The sequence below is a fragment of the Camelus dromedarius genome, chromosome 12, assembly GCF_036321535.1.
Source record: "Camelus dromedarius isolate mCamDro1 chromosome 12, mCamDro1.pat, whole genome shotgun sequence".
Lineage (NCBI taxonomy): Eukaryota > Metazoa > Chordata > Mammalia > Artiodactyla > Camelidae > Camelus > Camelus dromedarius.
Genome location: NC_087447.1, coordinates 14,958,653 through 14,980,971, shown reverse-complemented (window position 1 = coordinate 14,980,971; position 22,319 = coordinate 14,958,653). Strand labels below are relative to the sequence as shown.

General features: G+C 40.2%; 1 protein-coding gene across 10 annotated transcripts in view; it reads right to left on the bottom strand.

Moving 5' to 3' along the window:
- Positions 1-22,319, bottom strand: part of AMBRA1 (autophagy and beclin 1 regulator 1) — a 152,483-nt gene that overhangs the window by 23,734 nt on the left and 106,430 nt on the right. For all 10 annotated transcript variants that reach the window (XR_004139188.2, XR_010383345.1, XR_010383346.1 and 7 more), the window contains 3 exons: positions 15,350-15,460; positions 5,671-5,859; positions 4,665-4,819 (listed from right to left, as the gene is read on the bottom strand). Coding sequence is in view for 7 of the 10 variants with exons in the window: in XM_064492400.1 (XP_064348470.1) it covers positions 4,665-4,819; positions 5,671-5,859; positions 15,350-15,460 (455 nt within the window). In the remaining 3 variants the exon portion in view is untranslated. The remainder of the gene's footprint in view (positions 1-4,664; positions 4,820-5,670; positions 5,860-15,349; positions 15,461-22,319) is intronic.

Sequence of the window (22,319 nt, the reverse complement as noted above, 5' to 3'; positions counted from 1 at the left end):
CATGTGGAGAGCTGGTAAAACCAGGATGGTGATTGAGAACTACTGCCCAGTTAGATATGAGTAGGTTGTAGATCTGTTAAAAACCTGATGCCTAGGACCTGCTGAGGATGAGGGGGATGCATATCTTTAGAGCTGGAGCTCTAGAGGGAGAAGGTAGATGGGGACAGTCCACCACTGAAGAGCAGAATTCTTAGGGTTAAGAAGGGGTGGGAGGGAGATGAGAGAGAACAGAAGAAGGCGGAGAAGAGTAGAGAGAGAGAGAGAGGTGGGGGGAAGGGAGGGGCAGGCTCTCTTTCTAACACCCTCTCCAAACTAACAATCTGTCTGGGTGACAGTCGCTCAACCCTTGAATACAGTTTTACCACATGGCCACAAAAGAAAAGCTTTCAATAAAATTGATCATTAAGTATTTAAGGCTTTGCCTTAAAGAGCACAGTGCTGTTCCACAGAGAGAGGAGAACTAAACTGCTTTCTGTCTTAGGACTTTCCTCTCCCACCTAAGTCCCTTGTCTATCAGTTCTGCCCCCAAAAAATGACCTGAGAGAAAAGCAAACCAGCACTGGTGAGATTCAAGCAACCAGTGCCTCTAGGATCTGCAGGAATTATGCAGTGAGAATCCTTTTCAGTTCTTATTAAACCACTTACATATGCCTACAACCCCCCCCCCACCACCACCTGTTAGGTGGTGTGGTGGTGGTGGTGGTGGTCTATGCATCTGGGAGGAAGAGCATAGCACCTGTTAATTCCTGAGTAGAAATCACTAATCCTTACTCTTGCTTTTGAGCTCAAACTGCTCTAGCATTGCCTCCCCCCAAGCCTGGCCCCCCTGCTATACTGACTTTTGCCCCTATTCATAGGTAAAATAGTACTTATTCTTGATACAAACTGAAAGAACAGTTTGGTACATGACTATTTCTGGTTTCATCAGTAATTTTATATTTTTGTTATTATGTTTTCACTTGGTTACAACCAAAGTTATTATAATGTGCAAGTTGCCACTATTTTAGAAAATTAATCGCAGTTCTCTGTTACAATACTGAGCCTTGTTCCAATTAGAAGATGAAAGCAGAGAGGGAACACAGGCAGTTTAGTGTTTTGAGAATTCAGCAAAACTTCAGCTCAGCAATCTCCAAATGCCTAACTTAAAAACAAAACAGAAATTAACAAAGTCCTACAGCCTCAAGTGTGAGGGAGTCAGACAGTAAGACCCTGAGGCATAGACAGTAGCATATCCAGCCTGGAGGAGCCTCAAATGGACAGAGGAACGGGGCAGATAAAGTATGTGACTAGTGTTATTTTTCCTGACTGGCCAGTCAGACTAAAATTGGGAAGACTAAGCCTAGCCTCAGTAAGCAGAGAAGGGAAATATCTGGGGAAGAAAAGAATTCAGCACATAGAGATATTCAAGGGAGAACTCTGGAAAGGAACAACAGCTGAGAAAAGATGGGAGGTGAAGCACAGACAGCCCAAAAGCTAAGAGTTTGGTAGGAAACAGAACATAAATGCCACTGTGCCTGGAACAAAATTAGCAAAAGATCAAAGCACCACACTAAAACCACAACAAGAAGTAAACCTGAGACTCTGTCTCTGCCTTGCTGAAGAGGCTGAGGGCAGAAACCTAAAATGAAGAAAGCAGTCATTAAGAACAGCAGTTCTCAAACTCAAGTGCGTATCAGAATCATCTGGAAAGTTTGTTTTACAAATACAAATACCTGGGTCCCTTCCTGCCCCATTCTTATTCTGATTTTAGGTCTGAAATGGAGTCTGTATTTTAACAAGGACCCCATGCATTCTAATGCAGGTTATCCAAGGAGCACGGTTTGAGGAGTACTGATCCAGAGGTAAGAAGAACTGCTGAGAATAAATGCGCCAAGGCTAATTGCAATTAGCAATTCATTTTCACAAGAGTTTTCATATGGGACTATGTAAGAGATCATCTCTTGGGGAGAGATGTCCCTTTGTGGGAATTGAAATAAGTTGATGCTCTGGAGGATGCTCTCCTGGGAATGTCCGTTGGCCCAATAACTTTACCTCTCTGAACATTACCGCAGTGAATTCCAAGAGGTAACACCAAAGAAAAGAGGGACTCTGGGTAGGGAAGCTAATGCATTCCTTCAAGGACAGAGCGTGACATTACAGATGGAGAAACCCACCTATACTTACCTGCACAAAGAGGGAGATGCTCTACTGTCCCATTAAACCCTCGCTCCCTGTTCTCAGACAAAAATGCACTTCTTGCCTTAAACGGTGGTACAGCACAGCTATCCAAAAAAGCTGGTGTCTTCCCTTCCACCAATGACTGAATTCAGGGACATGTGCTGAGTGCTTTGGTGCCTTTGGACGTAAGGGGCAACCAAGACCTAGAAAACCAGAAACCCTTCTGTAGCACAGGGGTTTAAAGTCAGACTGGGTGGACAAAGGGTGAGCAAAATCTTGTTGAGAAGCCTGGATCCTGTCTCTTGTGTAAGAGAAACACTTGCCAAATGGGAGCTTCCTAGTTACTTCAGCTCCCTCTCCTTAGTGGCAGATGGTGCCTACTGAGAATCAAAAAACCCTCATCAGGAGGCCTGAGAAGCAGCTCTTGTCATGAGGCATGCAGCAGCTGGCTAGACGCCTTGAGCCCCTTAGCAGGACAGCGGTGGATTACATATCTCCAACTGCATTATGGCCCCATGTGTGACAGCATCTTGGCTTCTGCCCTAGAGCTGTTTGCCTTTAGCTACGTGTTTCTGGCTACTTATGGAAAAAATGAGGAACCTTGCTAGGATGGAGAACTGGTAGGCTGTGCCCAAAAGTTGGGCAGGAGCCCTCGCTTCCAGAAGAGGCTGGAGATGTCCATTAGTGTTGCCGAAATCAGGTTCTGTCTCTTGATGATTAGAAACAATAATTCCACAATTAGACAGGAAGGGTTGGAAGAACAGCAAGGACCAAGATTCTAGGTGGTGAAAAGCAGACACCAGGTAACTTTACTATCCAAATCTGCTTGAGGTAAGATATTTAAACTAAATTCACTTTCCATCCTCTTTTATGTAGACAAGGAAATAGGCTTTATGAACTCCCCGCAAGTCCTCTCCCAATCATTCAATGTCAAATAATTTCAGTCATACGGAATTAAAGAATCAGAACTTTCCTGTCATTATGATGTCAAGAGCACAGAATGCCTTGTTTCTACCCTTTCAGAGTCATGATGGGACATGTCTCCCATCACTGGTTCTGCTAGTTCCACCTAGAAACGATAAGGACGCTTTTCTCAAGATTCTTTTTCATTCACTCAGCTTCCCCTAAGTGTCATGTGCCTTATTAGGCACCTGGACTTCATAAAGATGAAACAGACATGGTCTCTACCCTCAAAGAGCTCACAGTCCCAGAGAAGAGAATGACATGGGAATAAATGTTTGGCGCGATGAGTGTTAACATAGAGTTTACTAGGTACAGGGGTGGCACAAGGAGGGAGTGATCAATTCTGTTTAGGAAGATTCCACAAGCCTGTTGAAGAAGGTTTAGGAAGGGGAAGAGCTTGCAGGCAGTTGGGTTTCAGGGAGAAGAGGGCACTCCAGGCAAAGGCGTACTGGCAAGAGCCTTACGGAATTTAGGAGGCTTGGAAAGTGGCTCAGTAGACTTGGAAAGAGGGTCCCTGAGAAGGAGAAGAGGCTGGAGGCAACACACTATGTCACCTACTTTCTATGGCTTTGTACATAATGAGTCCTGTCTTTAGTCTTTTTCTTTAAAACAAATGCTCCCCATTCCAGGCTGAATTCAACAAGCATCTACATGCCTGGTACTAAATGAGGGGCCCTGGAGAATATGGCCCTAAGGAGCTTACAGTGAACCTAATTGGGTGGATTAAACGTATACACCACACAGCTAAAGAAAACACAAAACAACACATAAACAAGTGCATAAAACTATAAACAGCACAGCACAAAGTGCTAAGGGAATTCACAGGTTCTTAGCTTGAGACAAAGCTTAAATACCATCTAATTAGAGAACTATTCAAATGTTCAACTCCCCTTGACAAAACCTTGGCCAAATGAGCCCCCACGGGATGTGGGAAGCTTAGTCAGAAACTAGACTGGTTGAGTCCAGAAGGCCACTAACCTCACAATGCCCAAATGGCTTTTGCGGCAATACAAGAGATGACGGCTTCAGAAGAGAAAGGGTCTTAAATAGAACGTTTCTCCACTGGAGAAATAGATGGGACAGTTAAAATCACAGCAGCTGTCCAAAGTCTTCATCCTCCATCACGACTACAACCTCCAGAAAAGAACATTTCATAGTATACTATCCACTCCTTTTTATAGCTTGCTTCCTCAAACTTTTTTAAAAAGTAAGCATAACTATTTCATTGAGTTCTTATGTATCTCCAGACTAAAGGTCTAATGTTGAGGTAAGGAAGTATTCTGTTTGGCCTTTATCCAAAGATCCTTTCAGGCCTCTGGGGACCCAGTTCATGATCTAGGGTACGAGAAAGCCCCTGCCTTTTAATAGTCCAGAGCTTCCAAAAATGAGGCCTGCTGGTCATGGAGGGGCTGGACTGGAGTATTCCTTGGTGCCTATGAGCATAACATCTCTGGTCCCAGCTGGAAGATCACACCCTTGTCCTGCATCACTCTGCCAAGGCTAGGAGAGCTGCCATACAGTGGAGCCTTGACAATGGCACTCACCCTCATGGAGGTCTCGCCACCATGGGCCTGTTGCAGCCTGAAGACCTGGGCCACCATGTGCTCTGTGGATGGGTGCAGCAGGATCCTTCGTGAGGCCAAGCCCACCATTACATACCGACCCATCGGGGACAGACTCACCGAAATGGCATTGGGACCTGAGGGCCAAAAGAACAGAGTGACATTTCTAGGAGTTCTTGCTATTACAAGGAAATAACTTTCCCCCGTAGTCTTTTCTCTTTTTCTCCAATCTTCATCTTTTGTCATCCTGGGGTTCTCTCATAGGACTTATGGAGGAATACGATGAGAAGGCATGTAAAGTATTCAGTACAGTGTCTGACATACAGAAAGTACTTAAAAATGCTAACCAGTGTTATCATAGAATTACATTAAAAATTATCATACTGTAAGTACTATTTTATAATCTACTTTTTTCACTTCATACATTATGAATGTTTTCCCATCATTAAATATTCTTCTGTAAGAACATTTTAAAGGCCAAATGGTATCCTGTCCTATCAATGCACCATCTTTTATTAAAGCAACTCTTTACAATTGGACATTTTTCTCTATGCTAGATAACACTATTGTGAACATCCCTGTATATAACTCTTGTATAGTTTTCTGATTATTTCCTTGGAAATGAAATTACTAGATCAAGAGAACATACATTCTGGGGGTTTTTAATACACAATGCCAAACTGCTTTGCAGTGTATGAGTGTGCCCACTTCCTCAAGACATGACCAAGAACAAAGCTCCTCCCTTACTCCTGCCCATCACAACAGGAGTACGCCGGCGATGCCACTGTCGTAGGGAGGTCTATTCTTGTGAAATTCTTCTACAGTGCCACCAGCCAGGACAGAGTGATCTGCCTTCCTCTGATCTGTGCCCAGTGAAGCAGGGGCAGAATGCGACCATTACTCCTGCCTAAGCTATGCCTCACCTAGGAATGCCCATACCGAGGTACTAGTGTCCCTCTGTCACTAGGCTGGGCTTCTTGTCCCTTACCAAATCGCTTGGTGTAGAGCATTTCGCCCAGGTTATGGGGGGCCAGAGAGTACACTGCCAGGATGCCTTCATCAGGAAAGCCCCTTTGGCTGCTCGGGATGAAAGCTGCCAGGAGCTGGCCGTCTGCAGAAATGTCACAGCTGGCATCATTGTAGATCTTGCAGTTCTGCACCAGCACATTCACAGAGGCTGCATCAGACAAAGAAAGAAATACGGGTAAGAAAGCCTGAAGTTGATGGTATGAAAAATTCTGGGTCAAGAAATCTGGGAGTCTTCCTAAGGGCCTGAACCTTCTCTAGAAATGCTAAAGGCTGCCTTACAAAACTAAAGTGTCATTCAACAAGCAACACAAAACACAGAAAAATATGTCTCTTCTACCACTTTAACAGGAAACTACAGATAGTCAACACAACTACAACCACCTGTTAAGTCTCAGTGCACACTTAGGAAATGTCACTTGAGAGATGAGAGAAGGAAAAAGTTATTCAAAATTGTTCCTGGAGAGCCACTCAATAGCAGGTATTGTCCAAAAGATCAAAACTGAGATGAATGAAAATGCAAACACACTGATTCCAAGGAAAAGGTGATACAGGTAAAACTTCCTTGGGGGTGAAAATCCTACTCTCCACTTGCTATGTGACCTTGGAGAGGGAAACCATTTCACAGATTTGTGTGAAATCTTATTTTCTCAGTTAAGAGAACTGGAATAATTGGAGACTTCAATCTTCTGGACAGCTCTCTGCTAACACTAATCCCTAATTCCACAAGAGAGGATGAAGAGAAACAAAGCCCAGCCCTGGCTGGATGGCAGGAACTATTTTCATTTCTCACTGTGCTCTATGCCTCATCCCTACTATAAGTAATGACCATGTGCAGCCCCAGCCTGCACTTAGCAGTTACTGAGAGTTAAGCACGGGGTCAGCCAGGCAGCAGGCAGGCTCAGTACGAGGGAGTGGGGGGTGGGGTGGGGGAATGTCTGTCGTGGGGAGAATCTGTTCCACATGACAGGACTAATGAGACGTTAGCCAGCTCTGGGACTGTGCCTGCATGCTTTGTTTTGGTTTTCACTTGAATCCCTCTTCGAGGCCCATTCTGCGAATCCCTGCCAGAAGGAAGTGGCCTACCCTTGACGGGAGACTGGAACCAGAGTGCCCACATCATGGGCATGAACAGAACAGCACAACATCCAAAGGGACCAAGCTCCTCTGGGCTCTGACTCATTTAGATCTATTTCATATGCACATGCAAAGAGACTAATTTACTTTCTCTCATTTGAAGGAGATGACTTGAGATGTCCACTGTCAGAAGCATTATGGTTAAAACAAACAAGGCAACTCAACTGCCTTCACCAGATTCCAGGTGATCTACTCTAGGAAGCCTAAAGGCCTGACTGGGAAGGTCAAAGGCAAGTTTTTCCAGGAAATTGCCTGAAGGAAAACAAAACAAAGAACTGCTTTCTAGGGGGGCCTTGAGGCTTATGGGATCAGGGACTCAGAGTGATTTCTATTAACTTTATATGCATCCTCCTTTCCCTGTGTGTTGTTAATGAAGCCACAGAGATGACAGAGTAGATCAAAAAAGACAGCAGCACACATTGATTAGGCTATTGTGCCAACCCTCGGGGGCTGACACCTACAGCACCATTACACATTAAACCGTGGAGGGACCACAAGGATGGTTCTGTTTGCTAACTAATAAAATAATGACATCCAAATACTCATTGCTATCACCATTAGGGCTCTGTACTGCTCAACTTCCAACCCACCATCTGCTCGAGCCTGTATGGCTAGATTTATCTAGTTAGCACCAAGACCGTCTGCTCCTTACTCCAGGTCCCAAGCCTGTTGCTAAAAAGATGACAGTCTCTTCCTCCTTCCCAGGACTGACACATGATTACAGTTGAGGGTACAGAACCAAAGCAATGAGGGGAGCTTTAGGAGTGAATCCATCTTGGTTTTATAACCTTGATGTTGGCACAATCCTCAGAAAGATAAAAAGAAACTGCCAATTTAGACTGTAACCATCAAAGGTGGAGAGAGAAAGTAAATAAATCACAAATATTAAGTAGGACATGAAAATAAACAGGGAAGGAGATGGGACTCTGTGGGCTTTAAGATAGCTCTGCATGCTTACCATTTTATTTACATTTAGTATCTCAAAAATGCCTGGTGAGTATTTTATGAAAGTAGGCTTTTCTCTCTTGCTGTTACAGAGATCTAGCTCATGTATGTGAACACGCAATTCAGTCAGACATACAGAAGCCTACAATGACCCTTAAAACTCACCACCAACATTAAAAAGCACTGAACTACCTACTGCCAGATTAATCTCTACGGGGGTTGAGGGTGGGGAGTAAAGTACAAGGAAGGTCTTCCTTCTTCTGGGAAGCTTGGCTCTAAGCCCTTGAAAAACTGGGCATATAGACAAAAAGCATTTTGTCAGCCTCAAATCCAAGCCACTGCATTTGTGTTTGTACTATATTATGATGATTCCAAGTCAATGGCCATCTCCCAAATTTTGTCCCCTCCCCTCAACTCCACCCAGTTTCACAACTGCTCTCAGTTCCTGCAGTGAGCTCAGAGAGGGAGGTGCAAATAACAAATGAAAAGAGAATTGTGAAAATTAAAGCAGAGCTTCTCCAGCAGCATGTGCCGTTTCAGGACCTGTACAGCTAGGGATCTAGGGTTTCACTTCTACCCTAATGAAGGGGATGTGGTAGGCACAGAGTGATCTGGTAGCTTCAGCGAGCACTGGGTGGTATGTTTACAGTTTCATTAATATTTCAAAGCTCCAATTAGCAAACTTACATTTGCTGCTTGTTGTCTATTAATTTCCCACATGGAAATGGAAATGCTCGGCTACAACAGTGAGTGTTCGCTGCTTCAATTTGTTCGTGCAGCTTCTTCTCATAAGGCTGAAATCTTGGTGAGTTAATTTACACAGGGAGAGATTTCCTGGACCTCTGCTACTCGATTTCTGAGGCCATAGGAAAGTAATGCCCTAATGACAAAGACAGTTCATCCTTTCTGGACTCAACAATAACATAAGCATGTAGAGAAAAAGGCAAAGTGAAATACAGCCTAAGACACCGGCAACCCACACACCACTAGAAATCTTTGTTCTGCTCCCTGCCTCGCCTTACCGCAGTGGTTCTCAAGCGTGAGCACGCATCAGAATCACCTAGAGGGCTTAAAACACAGAACGCTGGAGTGAGGCCTGAGAATTTGCATGTCTAACAAGTTCCCAGGTGTCACTGATCCTGCTGGTCTAGGACCACAGTTGAAAAGTGCTGCCTTACCAAACAGTTCTTGATCCCTGAGCTGGAGCGCCAGCAAAATGCCCTGCACTTAAAGGCAAAACATATACGGGGAATGATGATGGAGCAGTTAGCTGGGCAGCTGAGAATGGAAATAAAGGCTAGGAAAGAAAGGATTTTTCAAATCAAACTGCTGAAGAGCTTCAGGGGGGAGCTCCAGGGGGAGCAAAAACGATGCAGAAGACAGCAGGAAGCCATGTTCCAGACTCTGCAATGTAATCTCCTCCTAATTATAAATGATTTCCAAGTGAAAATGCCCTAGCAGGGAATGGGAGGGGTAAAACATACAGATGCCTGGAGGAGCAGATGGCTCTGCCTTCCTATCAGCTCCATAAATTATAAACAAACACCTTGTACAAAGATCGATTTGTAGCCTGTTGCTGGCTGGCCAGATGAGGCCATGGGAGCAATTAGCAGTTGCAGTGCTTTTGCAAATGCATTAGATGCTGATTGGGAAAACCCCAAGGGGTTTAAATCAGCAAGAAAATTTCCTTTTGGCTATCTCTGAGCCCTCAGATTTCAGAATAAGACCTCCTGCACAGAGCTCCAGATGACACTAAGCAAGTACTCCCCAGCGGCACAATCACTCACTATATCTTCTGTGGTGGGTCTGCCCCACACCGCTCAGCTGCTGGGTTTCTTAAGGCCCCTTTTGGCAGGGCACCCTGGTGACCAATGCTATTCACCCAGTAAGAGTTTACTCTTAAAACCACAGTGAATCTAATGAGCTACTTTTTTTTTTCTTTCATGAAAGTGGTTTCAAAATTATCTATGTATATAAGGCCTTATTCACAAATGTCTTAACTCTTTACAGACAGTAATCTCAGTGCATCTCAGTGGAGAGAAACAGGTGGCAGAATCTTTAGCCTAATTCCAGAGAAGGGTTAAATCCAATTCAGATAAGTCAGATGATCAGCAACATGGTAGCTGCTGAACACATGAGTAAAACTTAGGACCAGTGGTTTCCGGGCATGGTTTGTGCCAAAGTCAAAACACTGCCCTCCACTGGGAAGTACATAAGGTTCAGAAACGAATCCTACTACAAAACAGACTCCTAACTTAACTCTGCCAACAGCTGAATCTATCAAAACTGTTAACTAGACTCTATTCAGAAAAACCAGGAATAGTTAGAGCCAGTGACAGGAAGCTCAGGTAAAAGTGACTGTCATTCTAGAGGGAAGAACCATGGGAAGAACACTGGCCATCATCAGATATATGTGCTCTGAACTAGAAAACAGGGTTTTCCCAAGGCCAAAACTCTATGAAAAACAGGGCAATTTTAAAAAGCAGAATTCTAACACCACACAGGATTTGAGTGAGGGAGAAAGGTGAGCCGAATTAAATGAGTCAATCTGGTTGCACGTGACACCCTCTGATCAGCTCAGGTTTTACAAGAGCCATGATCAAAGGATGTAAGAAGGAACATGGAGAATGACAGGAAGTTGTAGACGACAGGAAGTTGTAGACAGAGCAAGCTGAGGTTTGTACAAAGAATGTTAAGGACAACCAAAAAGACTGTCTCTGCTATGCTAGCAGCATATCCAATGCCTGTATTCTTCTGAACAATTTGTTTTCCTATCAAAGAAAATTATCTCCAATTGGGGACAAACAACATCAGAAGGATCAGAAGCCAATTACAGGTGAGGCAACAGGTTAAGAGAGAACTATCTTCTTTACATGAACATCACTCTCCAGAGATGGAAAATGCATCTCTCAGAGTACTGGAAACAGGGGCAGCTGTGACTTTACAATTATGGCCATACTCTTAAAGAATCATGGTACAGTTTCTAAGAAAAAGACCTAATAAAAAGAGCACTTATTGATCATTTACTATAGTAGTGCCAGGTACTATTCAGAGTGGTTGAAATGTATTAACTAACTTAATTCTCATAACAACCCTATGAGGTTGACACTACTGTAACCCTCACTTTATAGTCAAGGAAACTAAGATATAGAGAAATGAAGTAATCAAGACAAAGAAAAAGAAGAAAAAACCTGCAAATTATATTTGTAACACAAGCATAACACTGATACCAAAACTCACAGATTTTATAAAAAAGTAAAAAACAGATCTATCTCACAAATATCAAGGAAAAAACTCAATTATTAGCAAGTTATATGGAAAGAATTTAATGCTAAAGAATATACCATGCATGGATTGACCTAGAGATTATCATACCAAGTGAAGTAAATCAGAAAGAGAAAGAAAAATGGCATATGATATCACTTACATGTGGAATCTACAAAACAAAAGAATTTATTTATAAAACAGAAACAGACTAACAGACATAGAAAATAAACTTATGGTTACCAGGGGGAACAGGGGTTAGGGAAGGATAAAATGGGAGTTCAGGATGTGCAGATACTAACTACTACACATAAAATAGATAAACTCCACAAGGTCCTTCCTACTGGGAACTACATTTAATATCTTGCAATAGCCTATAATGAGAAGGAATAGGAAAAGGAATACACACACACACACACACACACACACACACACACACACACACACACACACACACAAACTGAATCCCTAAGCTGTACACCAGAAACTAACACAACATTGTAAATTGACTATATGTCAATTAAAAAAAAAAAAAAGAATACATCATGAACCAGGTGGGATTTATTCAAGGAATGTAAGGATGGGTGTCAATATTACAGAATCTATCAACATAATGATCATATTATTAGCTCAGAGGAGAGAAAAAACATATGATCATCTTCATGTATGCTGATAAGGCCTGACTCAGTTTAAGATGCATTCTTGATAAAAAACTCACAATACAAATAGATAACTTCCTTAAAACAATAAACTAGTTCAACCCAAAAGTCAACAATACACTTAATGAGAAAAAGCTAAGAGTTTTCCTACTGAAATCTGGAACAATATGAGGATGCCCATTATTATTTAACATTGTTCTGATGGTAGCAGCCATTGCATTTAAACAAGAAAAAGAAACCACAGGTGTAAAACTCGAAATGGAGGAAATAAAATTATTACTATTTATAGATAACATACCTAGAACCTATGAGATTTAGCTATCGACTATAATTAGTAAATAAATTCAGTAAGATAGTAGAATTTTTAAAAAGCTTCTAACAATAAACTTTAAAAATGTATAAGATTACATGAAGAAAACTCTAAAACATTCCTAAGAACACGAGAGACTTGGAGAAACTGAAAATCATACCATGTCATTACATAAACAGATATAAAAATATTGAGTCTACTTGAGTTATATTCAATGCGATCACATTCATTACACTACCAGGATTTTTTTCAGGGAGGAGAAGGGAAGAGGCAAGGTAGTTTTAAAGCCCATACAGAAAAACAAAAAAATGTTCAAGTGAGCAGGAAATTTTGGATTAAAGCAAAAACAAACACAAGAGGCGACTAGTCCTACCAGATTCTAAAACGCAGAGCCTCAAACTTAAACCCATGTGGTATTGTCACATGAATAATCTCAGGGACAGAATAGACAAAAAAAAATACACCTAAATACACACAGGAAATTAAGAGGATAAAAGTCACATCCCAAATCAATGGGGACAAATGAATCACTTAATAAACTGGTTGGGACAAATGAATAGCCACATAGGGGAAAAGTTGGAGCATACGCTGCTTATTTGGGATTAGGCTAAATTTCTGGTGAATCAAAGATTTAAAGGTAGAAAAATGAAAATATGAAAGTACTAACTGATCTTCCTGATGATGACACAAAATTTAGGAACCATAAAAGGAAAGCTGGATAATTCTGACTACTTAAAATAAGTTCTATGACAAAAATAACCTTCAGCAAAGTCAAAAGACAAATGACAACCAGGAAACTCCTATTATAAATTCATTTTCTGATTTATAAAGAGTTCTTGTAGAACTGATAAGGAAAAGACCAGTAAAAAATTAGGTAAAGCACATGGACAGGTCAGGAAAAGGCAACACACATAGCTAAACGTAAGAAGAGCCATACAACCTGGTTTACAATATGAGAAATACAAATTTAAAATACTTACATACTATTTTCCACCATCAGATTTGCAAATACCCCAAAATATGATACCATAAGCAAGAGTTTAGGGAAACACACATTTTCATAAACCATAGGCAAGAGTATAAATTGGTATAACCTCTACCAAAATCATGAATGTACATATTCTTTCTCCCTACAATTCCATTTCTAGGAATTTATCCTATAGATATACTTCCACATGTGCCAAATGACAACCTGCAGCACAGTTTGTCAGCAAAATACTGAAAACAACCTAAAAATTCCTCAGCAACCTATAATGGGAAAGAATCTGAAAAAGTATGTGTATAAAACTGAATTACTTTGTTGTACACCTGAAACTAGCACAACATTGTAAATTAACCACACTTCAATTATTTAAAAAATGGTTTAAAAAGAAAAAGTCCCTCAACAGAACTACTTAAAAAATGTAATCTAGAGATTCCATTTGGATAGTGGAATACTAGGCAGCCATTAAAAATGAGTAAACTCTTTACATACTGAGATGGAAAGATCACCAAGATACATTATACAGTAAAGAAAGTAAAGGGCAGAAAGAAGAATAGGTATAACATGCTAACATTTGGGTTAAACAGAGGTGGAAAAACATACATTTACATGTGCTTTTATATGCATACAATATCCCTGAAAAGATATACAAGAAACTGTTAATTGCCTATGGGTGGCGTGGTAGGTAACTGGGAAGGTTGGGAAACTTTTCACTGCATATCCTTTTATATTTTAAAAATCTTTGAATGGTGAATGCATTTCAGATTATAACTTTAAAAAGCAAATAAAATTTTTTAAAAAACAAAATAACTGGAAAAAATTATAGCAAGCAAGATCTGGGCCAAAAATCTAGAGATAAACAAGCAAACTTGGTATTTAACAAGGGAAAAGGTAGACTGCATTTGATTTCTAGCAGAGTTAGAGAAAAAATTATTGAACATATGGCTTAAAAGCACTTAGAAATAAATTATTACTTCTGAGGTTTCACTAAGACCAGGACATAAAAAATTCAACCTCATTTTCATGGTCTGATAAGGGTGTTAAGATTGGCATACTGGGAAATGCCACAGAGACTATCTTGATTATTTTAAGGTATCTGACAAACTGTTATAATACCCTGTAGACAAGACAGAAAAATATGGGCTTCACATGTGAACAACCAAGCCTAGGTGCAAATTCATGAACCAAAATCAACACAGAGGAAGTCCACAGGAACATACCACAACAAGGCTTGGTGCAATGTCCTGACTGATGCACCAACTTTGCTAGCAATCCAAAGTAGGGCAAAGAAAGTATGTTTATCAAATTAGTAGATGGTATAAGATTGAGAAAAAAGGACTGAATCAAAGTTCAAAAAGATGTTGAGAGGCAGGAACTAAGAAGTGCAATTGACACTATTAAGGTAAAACTTAACAGAAACAAATACAAACCTTTGGTGGTTTTTAAAACATTCAAACTGCACAAGTAAGTACAGGATGGTAGTAGAGTCTTGGTTTATTAACAATTATCAAGGACTTTTAAGAGACTGTAACCTCAATAGTGGCCTGAGAAAAATCTGTCACTTAGAAGAGGCATCATTAGACATTCTCAATGGAGATTCAGAGGCAGGAGAACTAAGACCAATGAGAGGAAGTGACAGCAAGGGAAATGGTGGCTGGGTATAAGATAGAATATCTGAATAGGAATTTAGCAGTGATGGATTAGGCCAACTCATCAGACAATGTGACCTATCACCTGAAGTGTTCAAGCAGAGGCTGAACTGCCACGTCCCAGGAATGCGTGAGAGCCCATCATTAGAAAGTGAAATGAGATGCCTAAAATATTGCAATTCCAACTGAGTAACTGGGAATGGGATTACAGACTCCCCACAGAAGCTGGGAAAATGGACCGTCAAACAGACATGTTTGTGAATCACACCTCAATCGGGCCACTCATTTCATTCATTCCATTCAGATATGGATTAATAAATGAGTTTAACATCACTGTAGTCTTTCTGCAAGGGTCTGGCTCTCACTTTCTACACTCCTTTCTCTTCCTCTCAATTCCACCCAAACTTTCAGGCTTGGAACAATGAACTACTCCTGGGGCAGACATCTTCATTTTGGTGTCCACGTTAGCACTGTTCCGAGCACTGCACCTGGCACGGTTTGCTGCTTAGGGGGATACTCAAGACACGTCTGCTGAATTGCTTGATGAGAGTTGGAGAAGAGCGGCAGAAATGGCACAGGGCAGTCAGCTGCCCAACGAGATGATGAAAAATCTGATGCTACATGGGTTTCTGAGCTCTGGCTCACCAGTAAGAGATAGCCCTTCCATCAGCACCCCCAGTTCTACCATGGCTTACCATTACTGATTTCTGGGAGGTCAAACTTAGTGAAGTCCCACCACTGGAGCCGGTAGGTAGTATTGGCAATGTTACTGGCCACGGCAGACTGTCCATCACCAATCACTGCCCCTGGTGGGGGAGAGGACAAAGAGAGCATGTTATAGTGTTTATCTACATGTGTCCATTGCAAACATGAGACAAAACTGGGATTAGCAGGAGAGAAGGGAAAGGAAGAACCACGACTAAGGCTGAAGACAGCTGACAAGTCCTATTTGTAAGTCTCTACCTCAAAGAGAAACCAGACATGTTTCTCAAGAATAATTCTACATGTAAATATAACCTTATATACTATACTATATTATATTAATATAATCAGCCTCCCCCCCCCAATTATTACTTAACATTGACTTAGTGCCAGCAATGTGGCAGGAACTGTATATATACTGTCTGATAGGCTCACAATTTAAAGAGACAGGTGAATTTGCATTGAAATGTTGGAAAAGAAGAAAGATAGAAAAAAGAAAAATGGAAGGACACCATTAACACAGAAAAGCCACACAGAAAAGCATTTTAGTCCCCGGATGTCTTTGTGACAAGCAGTGCTCTTTAGGAGAAAGCGTCTCCTCCTTTGTACATGACCTTCTTCCTAATAAAACATCTCAAAGGGGGGCTTCCTCCAGGAGAGAGGCAGCCAGAATTCAGCTGATTGGATACAGACAGTCAGTAAAGAAAAAATGAGGTAATAACTGTTAATCTCTTCTGGACCCCTGGCATGTAACACAACAGAAATTTATGAGCCTAGCTTTTCTGCATCAGAATATTTTTATTAAGGCAATATTTTATAACCCCCTGCCCCGCCCTGCCCCAGAACTCCCCGGAATCCAGATTCCCTTGTACCATCTCATGGTTTAACTTTGCCTGAGATATGCACTTCTGTATGACATTTTTTTCCTTGGTAACCAATTAAACAAAAAAGGGATTTTTTTAAAACAGGGTGACACTTTAATTTGCAGTTGTATTTCATTTTACATGAACATGTCATTTCCTCCTCCTCCTCCTTCCGAGGTGCATTTCATATACAACCACCCTTCTGATCAGACAGAGCCAAACCCTCTTGGGAGAATAGAACATTCTGTATGCTACACAACCTAAACGGCATTCTCTGCTGCAAACCAACCCCGACTTTGAGAACCTGAACTCGTTAGAGCTGACTAGCCTCGGAACAACGGACAATTCTATTCCTAGATTCTTCACTATCACCAGCTTCCTCCTCTGTATGTCACTGCAAAAGGGTCTTGTCATTTGTATTTTTTTTTCCCTTTTAGAGGGTTGCATTTATTGCTCTGCTACTCCTGGTGTTTCCTGATTCTTTCGTCAGTCGGTCAAGAGATCATTCAGAGAGAAAATGTTCTCCATACAAGCCATGAAATATGAGAAAAGTACTCTTGTCACTCTCCTCCAGCTGCTGCAGGCCACTGTCTGAGAAGACTCTTTTCAACATTAGTTTATCTATAGTCTCCTTTTCTCAGTTTCAATTTGTAAAGAAAAGTACAAACAACAATTCATTCCCAAGATGACGATACTTCTAGATCAATGTATTCTCAGCACAGGTAGTATTGCCACCATGGGGGGCGAAAACTGGCTCATGGGGCGGGGGTTGGGGTGGAATCTTAGTACAATCGCTAGTTTCCTCCAAAGTTCTGCAATATGTGAACACATACACAGCGTATCCATGACGTTAAAATTTCAAAGGAGGAGGGTGGTTAGGGGAAAAATATCTAAAAATGCTCCTAAGGAAGGTAATGATGAAATAACGGTTGAGGAATACTGTTCTAGATAAACTAATACCACCCAAACAATAACATTCTTTAAAATCTTGCAGATACAAAGACATAGTGCCAAATGGTCATGATCTCCCGGAAAGCCTAAGAAAGACAGCATCTGAGGGTTCTGTCAATAAGCCCACTGACCTCAAATCCCTACTGAGGGCCCTGTGGCATATCACACAAATAAGGTAAATATATGCCTTTGCTTAACCTTCACAGAAAATTCTGTAATAATTACATTTGACTTGGGAAATTCTGTTGAACCTCTGGGTCATGAGGAGGGTACAGGACTTTCTTAATAGGAACTTTCTTGATTTTTCCAGGCCTTCTTCATAATGAAAATAATTTTTTTAATTCCAAGGTCTACTTCCTGGGAAAGAACAATTCAGTTTCACTTGGACCCAGGCTCAATTCCACTGAGCTTGTGAATTGTTCCTCTGGCTTCCTTATCTAGATGGTTGACATCTCCAACCACTAGTCTCTCTCAGATTACTTTAGTTCCTTACAATTTCCTCCAACTTTTAATGGAAAAGCATATAACCCAAAATGGAAGAAGGCAAGTTGATTTTCTTAGTATTTGGAAAGAACTTCTAGTTGCTAAAAGAGGTTAGGAAAAAATGGAAGAAACAAACCCCAGGAGCTTAAAATCTGGGAGAGAGGATGAAAGCTACAAACAGGGAAACAGTTAAGGAAAATACCAGGTGCTTTAAGAGTGCTATGGATCTACAACTGGAACACAAATGACTGAGACTCCAACCCACAGATCCAGAAGTATCCTGTACGCCCATGCCTCAAGGAACGTCCTCTGGAGAACAGCTGTGCAATAAAATAAACATATATGGCTGTGCTGTGTGGAAGAGATTGGGGAGGTGTTTTCTGCCAGTGGTGCCAGAGTGCTGATAAGGAATGGAGTCTTGGCATCAGGGAGAGTTGATTTTCATCGCCGTGTAAACACAGATTAGGAGCTAAAGATGCCAGCAACAGATTAAAGTATCGTCACTAGGTTCTCTTCTGTAAGAACTGCAGGCCAACTGAGCCTGTCTCTCGGAAACATCAGGAAGAAAAAGTATCACCCTATTTAAAAAAACCCCAACCATTTAACAAGCCTCTGGCCACCAAGCTGAAGGTATAGGAAATGTGCCAGAATGAATTAACAGACTGAGCTACGAAGTATTTACATAGGAGGCACTTAGTCTCGGAAACCAAATCCTGACAGAATGCCGAGAGATTGCTGAGGCCTCAAGTAATTCTCAGTAATAACAGAATGGAACAAGCTAGACTCCGGGTTTCTCAACTTCCACTAGTGATATTTTGGGCCAGATAATCCTCTGTTTAGGGGGTGAGGTGGGTCTTGTTCCCTGCAGGAAATTTAGCAGCATCCCTGGCCTCTTCCCACTAGATGCCAGTAGCACATCACCCCCTCATCCAGTTGTGACAACCAAAAATGTATCCAGACATTGCCAAGTGTTTCCTGCGGATCAAAATCATCCCTGGTTGGGAAACTCCAACCAGATAAATATAGCCTACACATTAACTCCAAGACAGGTGCTCAGAAAGCACTACTAAGGGAACGCTCACTACTAAAGGCACCTAAACTGTTAGTGACACTGATTTTGTAAAGAAACTAATAAAAGGCACAGCATTATACAAATATTCTTTTAGCAAACTTCTAGTTTTCCATTTCTGCCATGGATTAGCATCTGGCTTGAACTAGGATCTTATGACTTGTCTGTTTTTTGCATGGTTTCTAAGACTATGGACTTCAGAATCAGATGGACTTGATTTTGACACCTGCTGCTGGTACCTATAGAGGTACGACTCTATGTAAATTAATCTCTCTGATCTTAGTTTCCTTATCTGTAAAAATGGTATAATAAAAATACCTACATCTTTTAGGGCTGTTTGGAAAACTTGTACTGAAAAAACAAATGTAAAGTGATGGCAAACAGTAAGTGCCTAATAAATGACCACCATTAAAGCTATTTAAATCATTTATTCCAGTCTCTGTATGCTTTTCCTCTATAGGTACTGTTCTGTAATCAACAGCTCATAGACAGAGGTTCTTTTGTAAGAGACAAGCTCAAATAATGTGCCAGGATCAAGAAAGAAAAGCACTTAGTTTCAGAATTAAGAGCAAATTCATAAGCCCCAGACTCTTTAGTAATGTTCTCCTTGAAAAACAGCTTAGGCCAAAAGAGACCACATTCTGGGCCATGAAACATACTGTAACAAATTTAAAAGAACTGAAATTATACAAAGCATGCTGTCAGAACACAAGGAAATTAAACTAGAAAACAGAAAGATAACTGGAAAATCCCAGAATACTTGGAGATTAAACAACACAGTTTAAATAACACATGGCTCAAAGAAGACATTGCAAGAGAAATTCTAAAATATTTTGAACTAAATGAAAATGAAAATACAACTTATTAAAATTTGTGGGATATAGCAAAAGCAGTGCTTAGAGGGAATGTTACTGCTTTGAATGTATGTATTAGAAAAGAAGATCTAAAAAATCAATTAATTTAAACTTCCAACTTACGAAACAAGAAAAATGAATAGCAAATTAAATACAAAGTAAGCAGAAGAAAAGAAATAATCAAAATTAGAGCAGAAATCAGTAAGACTGAAAACAGCAGCTCAAGAGAGAAAAAAAAAAAATCAATGAAACCAAAGCTGGTCCTTTGAAAAGATCAATAAGATTAGTAAAATCTTTAGGCAGGCTAACTAAGAAAAAAAGAGAGAAGACACAAAGTATTAATATCAGAAATAAAAGAGAAGCTATCACTGCTGATCCCATGGACATTAAAAGGATGATAAAGAACTATTATGAATAATTCAATGCCCACAAGTTTGATAACCAAGATGAAATGGACTGATTCCTTGAAAGACACAGTCTACCAAAATTTACACAAGAAGAAACCAATAATCTGAATAGACCTACACCTATTACATTGAATCAATCATTAACAACCTCTCAGAACAGAAAATGCCTGGCCTAGGTGGGTTCACTGGTAAATTCTACCAAACATCTAATGAAGACATTATACCAAATCCCTATAATCTCTTCCAGAAAACTTAAGTTTTCCTAACTCATTCTATGAGATAGCACTGCGCTACCTCAATGCCAAAATCAAAGATATTGAAGAAAAGAACTACAGACTAATATCTTTTATGAACACAGAAGTAAAAATCCTCAACAAAATGTTAGCAAATCAAATATAAAAATGTACAAAAATAGTTATACACTACAACAGAGATGTATCCCAGGTATGCAAGGCTGGTTCAACATTTCAAAATCAATTAATATAATCCATCACATCAACAGGATAAAGAAGGAAAATCGTATCATTTCAGTAGATGCAGAAAAGGCATCTGACAAAATCCAACACCTATCTATGATAAAAACTATCATTAAACTAGGAAGAGTGGGGAATTTTCTCAACTTGATAAACAATGTCTACAAAAAACCTATAGCTATATTTAATGCTGAGAAATGACAGCTGACCCTTGAACAATATGAGTTCGAACTGCATGCGTCCACTTACATGCAGATATTTTTCAATAAATATGTACTACAGTACTACAGGTCTGCAGTTGGTTGAACAAGGATGTGGAACAGCAGATACAGAGGCTGACTGTAAAGTTATACATGGATTTTCAACTGCGTAGGGGTTAGAATCCCTATCTCCCACATTGTTCAAGGGTCAACCATATATGCTTTCCCCCTAAGACTAGGAACAAGCAAGGATGTCTACTCTCACAACTCTTCAACACTGTACTGGAAGCCTAGCTAATGCAATAAGACAAGAAAGGTAAATAAGAAATATACAGATTGGAGAAGAAGAAATAAAACTGTCTTTGTTCACAAGTGACATGACTGTTTATGTAGAAAAATCTCAAAGAATTAAAAAAAAAAACAAAACCTCCTGGAACTATTAAGTGATTATATCAAGGTTGCAGGATATAAGGCCAATATACAAAAAGTCAACTGATTTCTTATATACCAGCAATGAATAAATGGAATTGGAATTTGAAATTAAAAATATAATACCACTTACACCAGCACCACAAAAAGAGAAAACCTTAGGTATAAATCTAACAAAATCAGTATAAGATCTACCTGATGAAAGAAATATAACAAATCTGAAAAAATATTGGAGAGATATTCCACATCATAGATAGGAACACTCAGTACTGTTAATTGATGTCAATTCTTCCCAAATGGATCTATAGATTCAATGCAATCCCAGTTAAAATCTCAGAACAGTACTTTGTGAGTATCAAAAAACTGATCCTAAAGCTTACCTAGAAAGGCAAAAGATCCAGAATAGCCAACACAATATGCAAAGAAAGAACAAATCTGGAGGGCACTATCTGACTTCAAGACTTACTATAAAGCTATAGTAATCAAGACAGTGTGGCACTGGAGGAAGAATTGACAAATGGATCAATGGAACAGAAAAAAGAGCCCAGAAATAAGCCCACATGAATACAGTAAACTGATCTTAGACAAAGGCAATTCAACAGAGAAAGGATAGTCTCTTCAAAAATGGTACTGAAACAACCGGGCATCCATATGCAAAAAAAAATAAATTAACCTATACAGAAACCTTACACTTAAAAAAAAAAATTACTCCAATTGGGTAGACCTAGACATAAAACACACTATAACTCCTAAGTTGTAATATAGGAGAAAATCTAGGTGACCTCGGGCTTCGCAAAGACTTTCAACATATAACACCAAAAGTACAATCCATGGAAGAATAAATTGACAAATTTTACTAAATTAAAATGAAAAACTTCTGCTCTGTAAAAGACACTGTTAAAGAGAATGAAAAGACAATATACTGGGAGAAAGTCTTTGCAAAACACTTAACTGATAAAGGACTGGTATCCAGAATATACAAAGAACTCTTAAAACCCAACAATAACAACAAAAAACAATTAAAAATGGGTAAAGAATCTGAACAGACACCTCACCAAAGAAGATATACATATGGCAAATAAGCATATGAAAAGATGCTCAACATCATTCCTCATTAAGGAATCGCAAATTAAAGCAACAATGAGAAACCACTATGCACTTGTCAGAATGGCTGAAATCCAAAACAGTGATAACACCAAATGCTGAACAGGATGTGAAACAACAGGAACTCTCA